The 19,345-nt window shown below is 43.7% G+C and overlaps 1 protein-coding gene across 1 annotated transcript in view; it reads right to left on the bottom strand.

Annotated features, from left to right (window-relative positions):
- Positions 1 to 4,226: 4,226 nt before the first annotated feature.
- kcnq5a (potassium voltage-gated channel, KQT-like subfamily, member 5a) overlaps positions 4,227 to 19,345 on the bottom strand; it is a 147,362-nt gene continuing 132,243 nt past the window's right edge. The window contains exons 11-17 of the mRNA XM_080450328.1: positions 17,558 to 17,823; positions 16,591 to 16,699; positions 13,879 to 14,010; positions 12,312 to 12,428; positions 9,359 to 9,475; positions 7,498 to 7,624; positions 4,227 to 6,905 (exon numbers count right to left, since the gene is read on the bottom strand). Coding sequence (XP_080306454.1) covers positions 5,808 to 6,905; positions 7,498 to 7,624; positions 9,359 to 9,475; positions 12,312 to 12,428; positions 13,879 to 14,010; positions 16,591 to 16,699; positions 17,558 to 17,823 — 1,966 coding nt within the window. The 3' untranslated portion in view covers positions 4,227 to 5,807. The remainder of the gene's footprint in view (positions 6,906 to 7,497; positions 7,625 to 9,358; positions 9,476 to 12,311; positions 12,429 to 13,878; positions 14,011 to 16,590; positions 16,700 to 17,557; positions 17,824 to 19,345) is intronic.

Raw genomic sequence — 19,345 nt, 5'->3', positions numbered from 1 at the left:
TGTTTTGTTTTGATTGTTTTGTTCCACTTTCAACTTTCCATCAATACTGCAATGTTTCTGTTACAAATAAAAGTCTGGAATTCAAAATGTAATTTAATTTAGTAAAAGTACAAAAGTATTGGTGTCAAAATGTACTTAAAGTAGAAAGTATATAGAACCAACACACCACTCATCACTTTAGATATCTATCTGCGTAAATGGGTGTGTTGGTTCCTTTTACTGTATCTCAGAGATAGTGGTTCTTAAAGTGGGGTCCTTGAGGGGGTTCCAGGAGGTCCCTAGTAAAAGGTTGGTAACTCTGAGAGTGTACAAATGGGACCAAATGGACCCTTAAGGTAGCCTCGTAAACCCCCCGGGGGTGTTCACTCTCGGAATCAGAATCAGAATCAAACTTCATCACATCACATTACAAGTAACATGGGTGAAGTTCTTAATTGTGCACGCCCATCAATGCAGTTAAAAGATAGATAGAGAATATAAGTAAATAAAGGGCATTCGAAAAAAAGTGGCTAATGTGCAAAATGATGTAAGAGTCCTGAATGTATAGGCTATGTAAAGGAGAGTCCATTTAAAACACAGATCAGTTCAGTCTGTGCATTAAAAACACAGTTCAGTTCAGTGTGCAGTGGCCACAGGCTTAACTCTTATTCAGCAGTCTAATTGCTGCTAGATACAATCTGTTCATAAGTCTAGTGATACTGCTCCCAATGCTCCTGTATCGTTTGCCTGGCCTCTCAGAATTAGGTGGGTAATTGTGGGTCCATTGTGGGTCCATCCCTGTTATAGAGAACTAGCCTGGCCATGCCACCACTCATAAAGACCTTTATTGATCCCGCAGGAGAAATTCAATTGTCATTGCAGTGCAACCTGACATGAGTCTCATTTGCTACACAGTGACCATGTAGCCCACTGGAGTCTTGGGACCCCCTAGCTCTGGCCCAGAGCGTTAGCAAGAGAACTCGCTAACGCTCTGGACCAGAGCTGGAGACCCCCAGGGGTCCTTGAAGTGATGCAAAATTAGGAACAGTTTAAACACTTTAGCCCTATTAATTTTTTTTGGCTGATTCACAAGCTTACTGCGACACCTTGTGAGCTTGTAGATTTGCATTTTTTTCAAAAAAAGTGTTGACAAATATTGACATGTTGACAAATATTAATTTTGGAGTACTTGATGACATGAAAATGTTTGAGAACCACTGCAATAGGGCCCAATAGGCTTTAATGGATTTCAGCAATGCTTGACTCAATGGCACATAAGAGGACATAGTGATGTTGAAGGTAATTGAAAATAATGATTGTAGAAGACAAGACAATTTAGTTTTGTTATAGTTTATTGATGAATAATACAATAATTTTTGCATTTCTCATCCAGAGAACATATGTGCACTTTAATAAATTAATCTGAAGTAAATAAGAACGTTAACATTAAGGCCCGTTGTGTAATAAATTATTGTAAGAGCAGAGAGAACATAAGCTATAAGTACGTAGCCATACAAAGTCTGTGGCCAAAGCAATGAGAGTGAACTCAAACTAAAGGGTGCACTGAAAAATCCTGAGCGTTAATTTAACTCTGTGTACAAATTAAGCCATTTGATTCAATTTTGTACAATCTCAGAGTTAAATCAATTCTGAAGATTTAAAATATAAAATAAAGTACTTTTTCCTCAGAAGTCCAACCGCAGGCTACAATATATTCCAGGTCAGCCCAATGGGGGAAAAAAATACTTGTTTCTTTAATTGCAAGAAAGGCACAAGTAAGCAACTTACATCCTAGCCTTTATCCCACTGAATAACGTATACCTAACTCTGGCCTTTAGTTTAAACAGAGACAAAAATATACTAGATCTTTTTGCCATAATTGATTTTCAAAGACACAGTATAGTGATTATTCCATCTTGTGAAGGGCTCATTGGATGGGTGGAATTATGGTCTCAAAGCATATAATGTAGGAAGGAGGGAAGAGGAATGAAAGGAGAGAGAAGACAGGCTGTGTGTGTGTGTGTGTGTGTGTGTGTGTGTGTGTGTGTGTGTGTGTGTGTGTGTGTGTGTGTGTGTGTGTGTGTGTGTGTGTGTGCGTGCGTGCGTGTTTGCGTGCGTGCGTGCGTGCGTGCGTGCGTGCGTGCGTGCGTGCGTGCGTGCGTGCGTGCGTGCGTGCGTGCGTGTGTGTGTGTGTGTATGTATGTTTAAAAGATAGATAGATAGATATGCTTCTTATTTTAACTGTACACATGTGTCCAAGACAAGTCTATGTTAGTCTATGCTGGGCATGTGATAATAGGCAAATATTCTGCAAAAATAGCCGGTCTACAAGCTCACAGCAGGTTGCGATGCGTTGTGAGCTTGTAGATCACTTATGTTATGAGTACTACTTTAGTACTCTGACTTATTATGTGCAAATAAAAAACACTTTAACGTGCTTATCTGAAATTAAAATAAAAATTCATTGCAAGTGAGACCTGACTTTGTCCTATCATTATGTTATTGCCATTGGTGTTCGAGCCAGGTTTAATGGCCGTAACAACCTATATTCAGCGAAAAAAATTGGTGTAGAAGGAAAACATGAGGGGGCCAAGGATAAACCCCAGAGGGACTCCAGTCAATGGAGGGAGGGTTTAAATGGTTAATGTGGCTATCAAGTCAAGGTTGACCTAATCCTTTCCATTTATTCTAAATATGATATATTTATCAATCTATAATATTGTATAAATATCATATCGCCATGTAAAATAAAGGCATTTTAAGCTTGCACAATGCGTATACAGTGTGTTTTGGATGGTTTTGAAGAAGACTTGCACTTCATCACGTTCGATTGAGACCATATTCCAGACATGCAATGAGCTCTTCACAAGATTGAATAAACACAGTACACCTGATGTATTCATGTGATCACCACAAAGACCCAGCAGCACTTCTACACCGCGGTCTTCAACCACAGTACACTGTCAAATCCTGAGTGTTCATTTAACTCGGAGAGTGTACAAATGTAACCATTCGGTTACATTTGTACAGTTGTACAGTTAAACGGATAAACTAACACTGAGGAATTTACTGTGCACAGGGATTTTGCACTATGTGACTTAGCTAGAAGGTAATTGATGGTAATTAATGGTCTTGGTGGGCCTATGCCATTTCCTTGTTCCATTGCATGTTTAGCCAAATGTTATTATAACTTATAACAAAGCTGATTCCGCTGGGAAACACATTTCACAATTACAGGTTCCTCGAAGTCACCAAAACAACTGTGTTAATAAAGTTAAAATGTTATCATCAGCACTGCTTGTGCATGGGATATAGCAAAATCTATCTATGATTTATTGTGATTTGTTAAAGGATAATGCATGTTATACTCTATACTAGCATGTTAAGCAACGCAGTTATTCACTTTTTAAAATAAAAAAGAACATAAATTCAGTGGATTTGTTTCTACTTTCATTTTTAACACGTTAAAATACATTTTAAGACCAATGTGACGGCCAAAGCCTCAAGCACAACAATGTGCAGGAAAATAAACAATAAAATGGTTGACACAGTTTGGTGCATATTTCAGGAGCAGCTGTCTGTGGTCAAGCTAGGTGGCAATAAAAGTGTTTCTACCACATGTGGCATAATGCACATGATGGCATTCACAACATTCAACAGACCTGTTGCTTTACATAAAAAACAAACACTGTAACCTTCCATGTTGATAACATTAAACTACCTTGTTCATTGCTATGGGCTATATCTCCTCTGATAGGTAGTGGTGGAGGAGGTAGTATGCATCCAAAATCCGGACCAGGTAATTGACATTAAAATATGGGACAGTTACAAAAAAAAAACTCTCTCCTCCCCCAATGGTTGAACACTGTAGCCACCTAGTGAAAGTGCATGTACAAAACTAACATCTCCATGGTTAAACCCTTTGGTGAGCTGATCCTATTTGTAGCTATAGCAAAATATGCAAAATTAAGAGATTTCATTAAGTGATTATAACATGTTGAGCCTTTGCATACTTGCGTAAAGAGACTGCAACAGTTTGTGTAGTCAAATTTGCAATCGGGGAGGATAATACTCTTCTTTCTTTTCTGTTCCTTCTCCCTTCTGTTTAAAGAAACTTTCTGTGCTGCGGTGTTAACACATTGGACCATTTGCATAAACACTATAAGCCTTGTGGGTTGACATCCTTCATATCAGACTTTACAGATCAGTCAACCAGTGCAAGGCACACCCAGAAATTCTGCTTTGATATTGACACTCTGGTGCTTACATTAAAAGCCTTTTTACATGTTTTATTGCAACCGTTTTGGCATGCTAAACTTATGTTCCTAACTTATACAACTTCTGCCAAAGTGTCTGTCATAGTTAATTGTTATGAACAATTTGTGAATGGGGAAAAAAGCATTTTGACATGGATGGACACAATCAGCAGAAGAATTACAGCTGAATTTATACTCTGTTAGGCCTTATAGTCCCAAGCTGGATGTGTGTTACACAGGCAAGAAGTGAAAGATATCAGTCCATTAGCCTTACTTGCTTAATGCACTCGACCCGTATAGCACCCAATAAATAGATAGGGTTTGTCATTTTATTTTAAACACAGAAAGATGGATTAAATTAGAATTGAATTAATTCTAATTAGATAAAAGTCATGTTCAGTAGGGCAGGTTTTGTTCATATCTCCAAATCACCACTTAGAGTTTTGGAGGTTACATGCAGAAAGACATTCAGGGTGGCCACTGACAATTCTTTGATTGCTTTTGACTCAACTTAAAATACTGCAACACACTTAGGCATGCGTGTGTTTCATGCTTGGCGTACAAAATGCCTTCTGTAACTCTGCATTCACTCTGCATTCAAGCTGCCACCAAGCAACCACATTGTTGCACTACTGTCCAATGGCCGACGGGCTAGCTGACAGCTGGCTGAATTGCCATGTACCAACGCAAGTATGTGATTGTTGTGTGTTGATGAACGAGGTAACTGTGTAGCCAACATCAACTGAAGCCTGAATTATAATTTGTTGTGAACCAGTGTCACACCAATGTAACAGACTCTGAGCATTAAAGGAACACTGACTTCACCCATATTCAACCATATAATTGGTCCTCAATAATGCTCATTATAAGATGGAACCATTTCTGTCCACTAGCAGGGCGACGCATTGTGAGCTTGTAGATCTGCTATGTTTTGGTGCACGACACAGGGATATAAGTATAAATCAAAACAGACCAGTTTCCCTGGTCACAGAGCATTCTGGTGACTTGTAATGCATGGCAAGGGTTAGAACTTTTGCTTTGTTCTTTTTTTCTTTCTTTTTTTCTTTCTTCGATCACCCTTCCCTCACCCTTCAATCAGGTCTCATGCAATATTCTTCTCTCTCTCTCTCTTTTTTTTTGGGGGGGGGGGGGTTGTCCATGCAATGATATATATGACAATGTCTTAGTGATTACAGACATCGATTTATGTGAGCAAAATGTCTTCAACATTCAAGTGAAGGATGTCTCTGAAAACAAGCACTTGTTTGTTTGAAAAACAAATAAACCATGCAAGTCATTTTGTGTCACAGTCTTGACTGGGACTGTCCTGCAGGTCCTTTACAGAGTGGTCAGTCATGGATTGTGGTTCGTAATTGTTTGCATGAATGTGCGTGTTTTTTTTGTTTGCAAAAGTATGAGTGTGTGTGTGCGTGTGCGCGTGTGCGCGCGCGTGTGTGTGTGTGTGTGTGTGTGTGTGTGTGTGTGTGTGTGTGTGTGTGTGTGTGTGTGTGTGTGTGTGTGTGTGTGTTGTGTGAATATGAGAATGTGTACCTGTATGTGTATTTTAGAGGGCTATGTCAACTCAATGTGTGGAGGTTGACTGAGGGACTCCACACTGCCTCCAGCAGTGGGCTGACTGCTTGTGGATCCCTCTTCCTCTGTCCGCAGGAGGTCTGAGGAGCTTGTGGAGGGCTCTGAGGGAAGAGACAGGAAGTTGGCTCCCTGGCTCAGGAAGCTGAAATGCTCGTCCGGTGGTCCCAGCTTGCACTCGCCGATGAAGAGTTCCGCCTCGCCCCAGTCGTTGATGTCATCGTGAGTGTTGCCACGGGGGCCGGCGCTGCCCTGGCTACTGCCACTGTTACTGAGCGCAGAGGACAGGGTCGGGACATGGGCGGGTGAAGGCAGGCTGAGGTTGTGCGCAGAAAGCGATTTACCTCGATTGCATCCCCAGTCCGAGGGACTCTTGTCCGACTCTGGACTGGAGGAGAGCAACAGCATGGGGTTGACTTCCAGGCTCAGATGCCTCCGCCACGTACTCTTGTCTTTCAGGTCAGGTGTCCCCCTTCCCCTCAGCAGCACCGTTCCTGGAGCAGGGTTCGTCTCAGTGACACCCGATTCCTGGTCGTCATCAACGTTGGACTCCAGCACCACGGAGGGGCAGAGGGCTCGCTCCTCCTCCCCTTCGTCGTCATCGGCCCCGGCATCCTCTAGGCTGGGGTTCGAGCCGGGGCGACGAGGACGCCCAGGGTGCATCAGCGGGGGCAGCTGGAGGGTGAACCCTCCCGTGGAGGCAGGTGGGGGAGGGAAGTCGGGGAAGTGAGCTCTCTTGGAGGTGCTATTGGGGGTTGTCAGGGTGGGGTACGGGCTATCGGGCGGGAGGAGGGGTGATGGGGTGAGGGAAGCCGTGGAGGGAGGGTAGGATGGGGGCGCAGAATCCGGGGGGAGGTCATCGTCGGTGGAAGCCAGAATGAGACGCAGACCCCTGGGGCCTCCTCCCCCGATGGGCTCACCTTGTTGGGGGGAGAGGATGGAGGTCTGGTAGTCAGAGTTACGGTGTTGGTGGTGGTTATCATACTCAAACAGAGGTAAAGTGAGAGCTGAGGGGCCTTTCTGGAGGACTTGGCGATACACCTCCAGCAAAGAGTCCAACTTTGACTCTATCGAAGTTACCTGGAGAAGAGAGAGAAGGGAGGGGGTGTCAACATGAATGTGCGAGTAGAGACGGACAAGAACTGCTATTATATTACAGGACTATCTTAAGGTGGTTGCAGAGTAGACTGTACGGCTTTGGCCACATTAATTACATGTTAATTACATGTGTGATTATTTGCCTTGTAAGACTTTGCGGGTTGAATTAAGTCTACTATCACTTTGTATGATGTGGAAGCTGTGACGTATGCCAGTCAATGTTTTTCCTCAAGTAAACAACAAAAAAGGAGGACGATTTGGACGCAGTACTGAATTGGCAAAATGGGTCGGCATTTCTCCAGATGGAGATGGTTAGATCTCCAGATCACGGAACTCTATGCACAGAGACAAGTGGATAGTGATTGATTCCCAGTGCCAGTGGTTTTGCCATGGCATGGATATTCTGTTAGGGGTGCCACGACTTCCCACTCAGTGCATCACTCCCGCTGGTCCTCGACGATACGCACAGTTGATCGGTCGGGCGGTTCTCGGGATACGCTGGTGACACACACGTACACACAAATGTATGAAAGCATGCAGAGGTTTTACAGATTTATAGTAGGATTCCACTCACCTGTCTCTCTACCTTACACACTCGTCCCAGCATGCTCATGTCTTCAAGTGCGTCTCCGTCAGACTGGAGCTTGTCCCTCATTTTCTTATCAGTGGGAATCTGTCCTTTACCAAGGATCTGGTCCACCCTGAGTCACACGTACGTGTGTGCATACGCGCACGCACGCACGCGCACACACACACACACACACACACACACACACACACACACACACACACACACAGACACACACACACACACACACACACACACACACACACACACACACACACACACACACACACACACACACACACACACACACACACACACACACACACACACACACATACAGTGTCATCGTCTAATTATATTACACTGTGTCCAGAAACCCCAGGTTGGTTTGAGGGTATTCCAAACCAGGTAACAACAGACCTAAGGCTAGATAAATAATGTTACTGTTAGGGTTAGTGAGACACAATACAATTAATACCACTGCTGTTGAAACCCTGGAACTCCAAAAATACTATAATATCCATGATTGCGAGGTGATGCATTTTGGAAATATGATTTGGATACAACTGGTCATCTGGGACAACTTTTGTCATTTAAATTATGCTTTTCCAACTCTCTAGTATATCTGATAAGTAATGTCTTTGATTTTCTCAGTAATAATAATATCAACAGCAAGACAAAACCATGGCAAAGCTTAACTGTCCCACATTACCTGATGTACCAAGTTCACTTTCTACATACGTAAATACATATATATATATATATAAAAATATGTTACAGGTTTTGAGAGGGTTCATGGGCAAAGCGTTCATGAAACCCCCCTCAACCGTGCAGGTACCATGATCCTATACAAGAAAACTTGACCAATACTGGAGTTACAAGGTTTTGTTTAAAACAGCAGTGATATACAAAAAGGTACTGCAAAATGAACTACTTGTTAACCCACAGCTATGGCACGTTGTTAGCATATCAAATGAATCACACGCACGCACGCACGCACGCACACACACACACACACACACACACACACACACACACACACACACACACACACACACACACACACACACACACACACACACACACACACACACACACACACACACACACACACACACACACACACACAAATCAGTCACATTGGATCGACATGCATACCATATTGTCAGTCTCCACTTTGACTAGATGCCGTGTTAGATTTAGGCCACTGGCCCAATGGCTCTTTTTATAGCCGATATGCCACCTCTAACATGCAACGGACCTCCAAGAAAGGCTCACTATTTAGCTACAGTCCTTCCACCACACAATAATGTTTGCTTTATCCATCACCTCACACACAGCAAACAACTCTTCTACTGCACACCCGTTAGTTCTGCTAAGAGCAAAGCCAAAGCCCCCTAAATATCAGGTACAGAATGGAATCGGGGTAAAAGTTACTAACTGGGGTGGGGGGGGGGGGCTAACTGGGGTCTAAATCAGTGGTTCTCAACCTTTTCTGGATCAGGGCCCACCTGAAAATCTTGAAAGTGTTCGCGGGCCGTGTGCATTTTCATAGCATGCTTATTTTAATGATCAATCAATTGATTGTTCTGGCTTTGATGAATTGAACTAACATACAGTCTATGTATAAATTCCTATTGGCTGGTATAATAATGAAAGATACTTTTACAAGGTAAGAAATAACAAAGCCTCCGTGACATTCTTTTGCATATACCTTTTTAAAATATTATATTTTATATTATCATTAAAATCGTAATGTTTTGCCAATTTTTGGGGGTCCCACTTGCAGTATCCTCACGGCCCACCAATGGGGCCCCGGTGCACAGGGTTGAGAATCACTGGTCTAAATGAAAGGAATCCAAATAACCCAGTGCAAGAGGGCTTCCTCCTGTTGTTGTGGTTGTAATAATATTGCAGAGCAGGAGAAGACGCGTTCCTGGATCTGCCGTTCAGGCTGGGCCCTGGGCCCACTCCACTGGCCGCTCTGTGTAGGAGAGACACTGCGTCAGGTATAACACACACACACACACACACACACACACACACACACACACACACACGCACACACGCACACACACACACACACACACACACACACACACACACACACACACACACACACACACACACACACACACACACACAAATACTACCATAACAAACAGACCATGCAGAAAGGCAACAATGTAGGTGTCTATGCATGTGCAATGCAATGCACACCACGCAAAGACAGCCTGAAGTTTTAATAACACAGAAATACAGTCACACACACATTACGTGCACGACACTATAAGTGCATGTACTGTAGCTTCTCTCAAAATGAAATGAACCCATGGCCTTAATGAACACATAATATGCACTCTCTCCATATTACACTCAAACGCGAACACTAAACCTATTCCACGCTGCTCGGTCGCAGGCAGCACTACGAACACGGCATCCACAACGCTAGCATCACTGACAGCTTCCCGACAGCTACAGGTACAACTTCGAAGGAGACCGAAACCACTATGAATGCTGACTAAATAGCTTACATTCAATACACCGTCTAGCCCAGTGATATTCAACTGGCGGCCCAGTTTTGAGTGCATATCATCCATAATATGCCATCCATTTGTAGCTATTTCTGAGCTAAGTAGCTGTTGTCCATTACACCAAAGAAAGAATTCTCCTTCTGCATCCATTAGCTTTTGAGTAGATTGTGTCCATCTTCCATCTGCTACATATTCTGTAGATTTGACACAGTATGTTTCATTCGTCATTAATAGCGTCCTGGGCTGACCCATTTTTATGGGTCACTCTCAACTGATGGTTCTTGAAACACATCATAAGAGCTTGTGCTCTTATCAGCCGGGTGCTCAAAAACATAAAGAATTTAAAAACCTTTCCTTCATACGAACATGTAAACACTTTTATCTTGCCAGCCTGCCTCTACCACTCTTCTCACAAAGATGCTTCCATGCCAGCCAGGGACCCTTGCACAAAACACACTGAAATATCTACTTCCTATTTTCTCAATATCAAAATCAAAGCCTGTGCATTATAAAGAACTGGCACAGAAATGATTCTATCAAACATCAAAAGGTATAAATGCAGTATGAAGCAGGCCCTAATAAGTTACCATAATGGTCATAATATGACCATTGTTGTGTCCTATAGCACACAACAAACGGCCATACATTAACCACAAACACGGTCTTGTGGCCCTCGACTTCAAGTCATTTTACAATTGTGGCCCCTTGCCTAATCTAGTTAAATACCACTGATCTAGCCCATCACACTCAATTCCAGTGGGGTTCCAACGTGTCCTGCGAACACAGATTGCTACTAGTTAGTTAACTTGCATTCACTTGGTGTCCCAGGTCTAAATTAATCACTGATTAATAAGCTACAATCAGGGGCATGGCTAGAAATCCTGGGCCCCCTGACACCTAGGCTCCCAGGCCGTCTGATAATATTGGTTCAACTGACACATGAGTACAAGCATTTTATACAAATGTTTGCATTTTATCTTACAGGCTCTGAGTCTACACAATAAATAGAAACCTGGCTTTTGACCCAAAGTAAAGTACAGTATGGTATCTCTGGCATGTTTCAGGGCCCCAGTCTAGCACTCAGTCCTCTGAATCATTCAGGGCTCCCCCTTACAGCGCCCCCTTTTCATGACTAGTAAGCACGAGTGCTTCAGGCTGTCGTACTCTGTAGTACAACGGTGCACCTTGACGAAAATAACAGGTTTTCAAGCTAACAACGAGACACATTGCTACTGATTTTCAAGCTTACCTAAAAATCTTTACTTTTCGGCAAGCGCCACTATCGTATTATGGAATATAAATTAGGCTTTAGTCTACTTCACAGTAACCTACAATGAAAGCCAATAGTAAGACAATTACACTATATAATTTGTTAACAGACTAAATTCCAACTAGAGCAAATGAGGTCATTAAGGAGATCATATGTACGCCTGTCATATAGTTTACCATATGAAAAACATAGCCATTGTTATACTATAAGCTCTTGCATTTGTCAGATTTGAAGTTTGAACTTCCAATCATCACAACAGCATGGTCAGATATACAATAATGCATGCTGTAACAGGATGTGGTTTTGTGAAAAGAGACGTTTGTATTATTTTGCAAACTAAAAATATGTATGTGTTATAAAAGGCTATAATACTTTCTAACACATACTACAAATCCGTTTAAACACTTCCAAATAGCACTACACATAACAGAGACACATCAAAGTCCAGTTCAAACCAAATATCTGTGATGAGATGCGATGGAACTGACGAATCCTTGCGAAAGAATCAAAAGACATGATTGTAAACGCAAAAAGTTAATGCAGTTTGATCTGAACTGTCCTTCATGTTCACATCCATGAATCAAAATAGCTTTGAACTCCTTAATGACCTTTAGACAGGGTTGTGGCATACTGTACAATCCTCAGTGTTCATTTAACCTGACCTTTACCGATCCATTTTTACACTGAGTTAAATTAGCATTGAGGACTCATCTACTATGCAGATAGAAATTAGCTACGGCCAAACCTGGATCAAACTGTATTTTGCTAATATCTTTGGCTTTGTTTTAACCTGCTGGGAGTAGGCTACCAGATAGGTGTTGGCTGTTAACATGTTAAGCGAGACGCAGCGTTAATTAACAAAATGCAGAGCAATTGTATCTGTGCTGCATAAAACCAACATTCACCTTCAAAAAATACTGTTTGACCCAGGTCAGGCTACATTATCAAGGTGCATTTTGTTATGTTAGTTGGGAGGGGGTAGCAGGCGGATGGAGCAGGATGGGGTTGGGTCTAACCCCGGTGTGGAGTGCTTCCTTCGGGCCTGGCTGTAATATAAATGCAGGGAGGGGGAGGAAAAGGTCTTGGCTCGGCTGATCAGGGGCCTCTGGGCAGGACCCACAATGGAGTCCAGTCTGAGAGAGAGAGGACACACATAAACTGAGTGAGAGAGAGACACGCACACAGTGAAATCCTCAGCGTTACTTTAACTCTGAAAGTGTACAAATGTAACTAAATTAACCTGTAAGGGACCCATAGATGAGACCTTTTCCACCCCGCTGCTGGTTACATTCTAGTACCCTTCAGTCGTTTTAGAACTCTGGTGACCAAACAGGTCACCACAATGTGTAATTGTTTTTAGAACTCTGAAAAATGCTGTCTGGATTTCTTTTTGTAACTTTTTATATCTCGTATATGTACTGTATACCTTTTTCTTTTCCAAATTCCCAGATGTAATGTATTTTTAAACTGTGATGTTGTTGAATTTGCACTCGACGACACTGCAAATGAGTTTAATTACTCGAGAATAAATAAATCTTGAATGAATGAATGAATGAATTTGCTCTCTCTCAGAGTTCAAATTGCAGCATACTGTATAGCCACTGTAGAAGTTAGCCCGCTGTGTGTTGGGGTGTGTCTATACTACATACAGCACAAACATTGGCAATTAACTGCTTCACAGTAGACATCTTTATAAAAAATGAATCTCTGTTTTCCAATGAGAATAGTTTACAGTTTTCATTGAGTTCCTTGTGAATTAACTGAAAAATAATGAATTACTTGTGGCTAACAATTAATGATCCAAATACTATGGGACAAAACTCCCGAGCTGAGTGTGCTCTAAAGAGAAGGACACGCGGGTGCAGACTCTCAGCAGACAGTCTATAGATACAGTCCTCACAAGGTATTTCTTCTTTGATTTTTTTTTTTAGCGCAGCAGCAGTCACTGACAAACAGACACGTTTTGGCTACTCAGGCCTTTATCAGCGCTTGGGCCGCCTAGGCGGATGTGACCTATGTATAGCTTTTTTGTAGTAATTAATTACCGTATGCAATCACATTACAATACAGTGTATACAGTGCACTGCAAACATACCTCAACAACAATATAAAATAGAATCTAAACATTAAAGGGATATTCACCCCCAAAATGACTTTTTTCCTATCGATTAGTCACCCCATGGAGACTTGAATTAATGGATATCTTTTAGTTTTTGTCGCATTCCTAAGCCAATAATTTGATGACCGGCAGCTGTTCCGGTAGGAGACACAAAGAGTCTCCTTTATATAGGCTATAGGCTACCATAAAAATAAATTCAATAATTAATGAACAAATTAATGAATTCCATGGCTGAAAAGAAAAGCATTTTTGAATTTTTGTAGTAATAAGTAATAGTTGACTAAAAATGCATAAAAATTTGACTTTATATGATGGCCACTTGTGAGGGCAAGGTAAATGGTAGACACTGTGTGTGTGTGTGTGTGTGTGTGTGTGTGTGTGTGTGTGTGTGTGTGTGTGTGTGTGTGTGTGTGTGTGTGTGTGTGTGTGTGTGTGTGTGTGTGTGTGTGTGTGTGTGTCCTAACCTGGTCTGAAGACTCTTGATGCGACAGAGCATGTCCAGGTGTCCAGCTGAGTACTGCTCTATGACATCCTTCACATCATACGGACGCAACGTCTCTTTGAACTTCTTCTTAGCAACGTGAAACTTCATGATCCTACAGAGAGAGAGAGAGAGAGAGAGAGAGAGAGAGAGAGAGAGAGAGAGAGAGAGAGAGAGAGAGAGAGAGAGAGAGAGGGGAAGGAAGACAGTAATCTCTTGTTAAAACCATTTTTGCCAGAGTGTGTGATTACTAGAAACAACCACTAGAGGGAGATAAAGGCTCTAGTAAGCACACACACGCACATCAATTATGCACGTGTTTTTAGATCAAACTCAAAGCAATCATTATTTAACCATCTTCAAGGGGTATGTTATGGGAGACCACAGTCCTCTTACCCAAACAATAACAAACCTTAAACCCACTATTTAGCAACTACACCTGGAACCCCTCCGGCTCGGTACTGCACAAACAGAACCACCGCTGGGGTGAATAATATTGATACTGGTAAGAGGATCCACCCAGTTAGGCTCACTCCGGCTCCCTAATGGCTCCCGCCCTGCTCCAGTTGCCCGATTTCCTCACTGTCTACGTGGAAACAACAGCGGACAGATGAGCCGATGCAATAACAGTCCCCGGCCGGGGAATCAAACCCGACACCCTGGGAAAGGCAGGGGCACCCATGGGGGCTCCTGCTTGCCCAGGGAGGAGGCCTGCTGGGTGGGCACACTGGCTAGGCTTACTGGGGGAGGAGAGAGGAAGCAACAGCCATAGGGAATGCTGGGTGAAGTGGCCTTTAGGGGTTAAATAGGCAGGGCTGAGGTCAGGGTGAGATTATTATTGTTGCGTCCCATACAGAAAGACATATTGACGTGTTAAAAAAACCCACATTACAGCTTAATGGAGAAGTTGTATTTTTATTGGCAAAAACATATTAAAAATAGACTTCCAGGGTTCAAATAATGATTATTTGGCAAGTAGTTTTAGTGTTCTAGTTTGCAATGTGTGTTGATGTTATTTGAGGGGGTTAGGAAACCAAGATGGTTTGGACACAGGTTCTCACATGATTGAAATAAGCTGGCATAATAACCAGTTGAGAAGCCAGTGATGTAAAACACCCTGCACGCACGCACAACACACATATATCATGTGTAGCATGGTTCACATGGTGTGTGTGGCGTGTGCGGGTGTTCATCTTTCTTTCCTTATTTCCATGCTCTACTGCTGTGAGGGTTTAGACTATTTAAGAGTCATGCCTTAAGCGTTTTCAGCAAGGGGTCTGCTGTGTGTGTGTGTGTTTTCTGGGTCCCACTGATTCCTTTTCAATGTTTCTTCTTCATGTATTTCTCAAACTAAACCCATGTCCGTCACAGCGGGGGGATCTGATCTGGTATTGACTCTTTAACATCATACTATCTCTGCGTGAAAAGAACACCTCTGCCAGCGGGAGGGGAAGATCATTTTAACCACATATGTTGTTGAGCGGAGTCCCTCAGGGCTCTGTGCTAGTGAATGTTCTGTTTTCGCTGTACATTAAATATCTTAGCTGAAAAAAACAAATAGACAAACTATTTTCTGTAAATACGGATGCAGGGGTTTAAGTTGTTAACATGTCTCAAAAACCACCAACAAACACGGGGGTGTTTCACAAGTAAAGAATGTACTTGAACGCATGAGAGAATACTGTACATCCCTGGCGTACAACATATGCATGCGATGTATACGTGCATCAAATACGTAAGCAGAAGGCTTCCTGCCATAAGTTTACAATATCCCCGCTATGACACTGACATGTTGTACCATTTCCCCATGGTCTTTCAAGCCATTCTCCACTGTGTACCGTGTGTGTGTGTGTGTGTGTGTGTGTGTGTGTGTGTGCGTGCGTGCGTGCGTGCGTGCGAGCGTGCGTGCGAGCGAGCGAGAGAGAGAGAGAGAGAGTGTGTGTGTGTGTGTGTGTGTGTGTGTGTGTGTGTGTGTGTGCGTGCGTGCGTGCGTGCGTGCGTGCGTGCGTGCGTGCGTGCGTGCGTGCGTGCGTGCGTGCGTGCGTGCGTGCGTGCGTGCGTGCGTGCGTGCGTGCGTGCGTGCGTGCGTGCGTGCGTGCGTGCGTGCGTGCGTGCGTGCGTGCGTGCGTGCGTGCGTGCGTGCGTGCGTGCGTGTACTAGGCTGATAGGAATAGCAGAATGTACAGCAGATGAATGAAAAGACACAGAGCCTGGTGTTTTATGGAGTGTCTCGAGACAGGCCTTATGCCTAATTTATACTCGCCGGAAATAGCATTGTAATGTGACGCGTTACGAGTGTATAAATCAAGCATTAGGCCAGCTTAAAGTGTGTACAAGAGTGCATAGGTGGAATATGTAGAACTCTGCACATTCTATTGACTGGAAACAGGTGCTCTCCAGGCATTTGGCCCTGTCCTACCTGAAAGCACCTCCATGCCCCCACCCCACCCCCCATACCACAACGGGCATCCAGCCCCCCACCCCCATACCATAACGACCCCCCATATCCCCAAACACCCACCCCCCATACCGCCATAAGCTCATATCCCACCCCCATGTCAAAATTGTGGAGGAAGAGGTAACAGCATTTCAATGTCACACTCCCCCCCCCCCCCTACTATTCCAACATGGCAGCAGTTCCCCTATAACCAAGGACAAGCTACTCTCCAAGACAGTCCTCAAACGTCACACTCACCTGACAGCTCTGATGACCCCCTTGAGAGAATTTGAAAGGTCTTCCACGGTGACATCACAATGGCAACCTCTCTCATCAAAGGAATCCTCCGTGGTCATGGCTGTGTCCGCTGGGAGACAGACAGGGCAAGTGACGCGTTAACAAATGTGCCCCCCCCCCCCTGCAGAAAATCACTTGCAGTCTCGAAAGACATAAAACACATTTTGCGTACAGTGTGTAGCCATTTCTCGGCAGGAATCTCTGAGAATGTTTTAAAAGTGATACATTTTTGGCTTTTAAGGTGTGAGAATTTATGTGCCGCTTTGGACAGCTTTGGACAGTTGTCTTGAGGAATGGGTAAGGTTCTGCCAGGCCAGCTCACACACTGTAATCTGGAGCTTTGGCCCTGTTTGTTTAAGAGTTTAATGAGCGCTCTGGGCCCTATTTTGCGCGGTGTCTTATGCCGTATGACTCATCTTTTTTTTTAAACGTTTTAAAATAGTAAAAATAGCCGATCTTCAGCGACAGGTTGTGAGCTTGTAGATCTGCTATTTTCAATAATTTTAAATGTTTTTCAAAACAAGGGCCATCTGGATTCTGTTGAGGGTGAGAGAGCAGAGCATACATCCTCAGAGAGAGAGAGAGAGAGAGAGAGAGAGAGAGAGAGAGAGAGAGAGAGAGAGAGAGAGATTAAAATGAATTATGTCAGACAGACAGAGACAGAGATAATATGACGGAAAGAGAGTGCGACAGAGCGAAAGAGAGGAGAAAGCATTGTTCATGCCGTGGTCTGATCCACTTCTCATGTAGCGGGCTGGAGAACATGACATGAACACTGACATGGACAATAACAGCACGCACGCACGCACGCACGCACGCACGCACGCACGCACGCACGCACGCACGCACGCACGCACGCACGCACGCACGCACGCACGCACGCACGCACGCACGCACGCACGCACGCACGCACAACACTGCAGCTCACCGTCGGGGGCGGCGCGGGTTTGGCTCTTCAGGCGCAGCGAGGGCCTGAAGCGTGTGCGGTCGTTGAAGCTCCAGCTCTTCTGCACCTTGGCGGGGCCCCCACCTGTGGTCACATCGGCCCCACCCCCACCTGACCCCATGCCGCCCCCGGCTTCGTTGCCAGGGGAACAGCGGGGCTGGCGGTCGTTGACGGAAGTCTGCCGGCTCTTCATGCTCTGACCGCGCGGGCTTGCCATGCGCACGCGCTCCTTAAAGCTGAGCTTCTGACTGGAGGGAGAGAGACAGACAGACAGACAGAGAGACAGAGAGACAGACAGTGCAGGGAGAAAGAGAGACAGAGGAGGAGAGGAGGGAATCGACAGAGAGGCAAAAAGAGTGGTGGAGAGGTGGAAGAAAGGACAGATTGAGGAGCAAGAGAGAAGAGAGAGGAAGAGAGACCGGGATAGGGAGAGTGGGCGAGGAAGAATGGGAGACACAAGAGGAGAGAGTGCAGGACAGAAGAGAGAGAAGATGCGAAGCAAAGAGAGCAAAAGAAGGTAGGGAGTGTAGAATGGTGGTCATGTCAGGACAGAACAGACAGACACATGCAGGGAGAGGGACAGAGAGAGAGAGAGAGATCACAGAGAGACAAATGAAGAAAGAATAAGGAATAAATAAGAAATGAAGAGAGCAGGAAGAGGTTGAAAGAGACAGAGGAGGGGTTAGGATGGGGTTGGTAGAGATGGAGACAAAACAAAGAAAGAGAGAGAGTTAAAGGAAGAAAGAGGTTGTCAACACCTATTTCCCCTCAGAGAGGGTGAAGAGTTCAGTGCACAGACACAACTCTCTGCTTTTTCCTTCAGCCCAAACATCATCCATCCATCTGTCATGCTCCAAAACTCAAATAACACAGGCAGACGGCCCCGCGACCCAGCAGCAGCACTTCACTCTTCTATTCCAACCAGGACAGACAATTTCTGTAACGCCAGCCACCACGCAAACACCGCTTAGAGCCTTATTTACTGTATGCTTTGGCGCGAAAATTTCACATGATGAAAACAAAACGAAGTCGAAAATACATAGTTTTTTGCTGTGACGCCGTTTTTCACCGAAGCATGCATTAGGCTTTAGACTGGAGAGGCCAACACTGCATGCTGGTCAATCTAGAGGTAGAGGTAACGTAAGGTAACTTAATCTGTGAGAGACATTGGGTTGCAGAATACAGATATACATAAATACAGTGGTGGATTTAGCATGACAATGTTGTGCACAAATCTCAAGTTTGCATTGCAAGATCAATGATATAGCCTGATTAGCGCTTGATAAATTCAATGGGAAAATGGGCTATAAACTAATTAGTAAAGCTATCCAGGAATGAGGTTATACATTAATTAAATATTAATTAATTAATACGTTAACTAAATATGCAAAATAATGCTGGACTAATGATGAAAACAGGAATGTTTATTTGGTGGATGAAAGTGTATTTAATTCCCTGGAGCTAGATATTATTTATTATATTATATAATGTGCTTCGTAGTTTATTCATAAAGCACTTTTTAAAACTAGGTTTCAAAGTACTATCTGGAGAACAAATTTTTAAAGATGACACTCACTCGGGGATATCCACTATAAATAGCCTTGCAGAATAAGGGAAAACTCAAATTCAAACTCTAGTTTTGACTCTTGTATGAATTCTATTTCCAGTTTCCAATGTGTAGTTGTGATTGATCACATCAGTAAAAGAGACCGATTTGATGTCATTTATGTCACCATGATGCAAGTAGATAAACATCCAATGCAGCAGACC

This window comes from Gymnoscopelus braueri (genome assembly GCF_963280865.1).
Source record: "Gymnoscopelus braueri genome assembly, chromosome: 14".
Taxonomy (NCBI): Eukaryota; Metazoa; Chordata; class Actinopteri; order Myctophiformes; family Myctophidae; genus Gymnoscopelus; species Gymnoscopelus braueri.
This window is presented reverse-complemented; position numbering and strand designations above follow the sequence as displayed.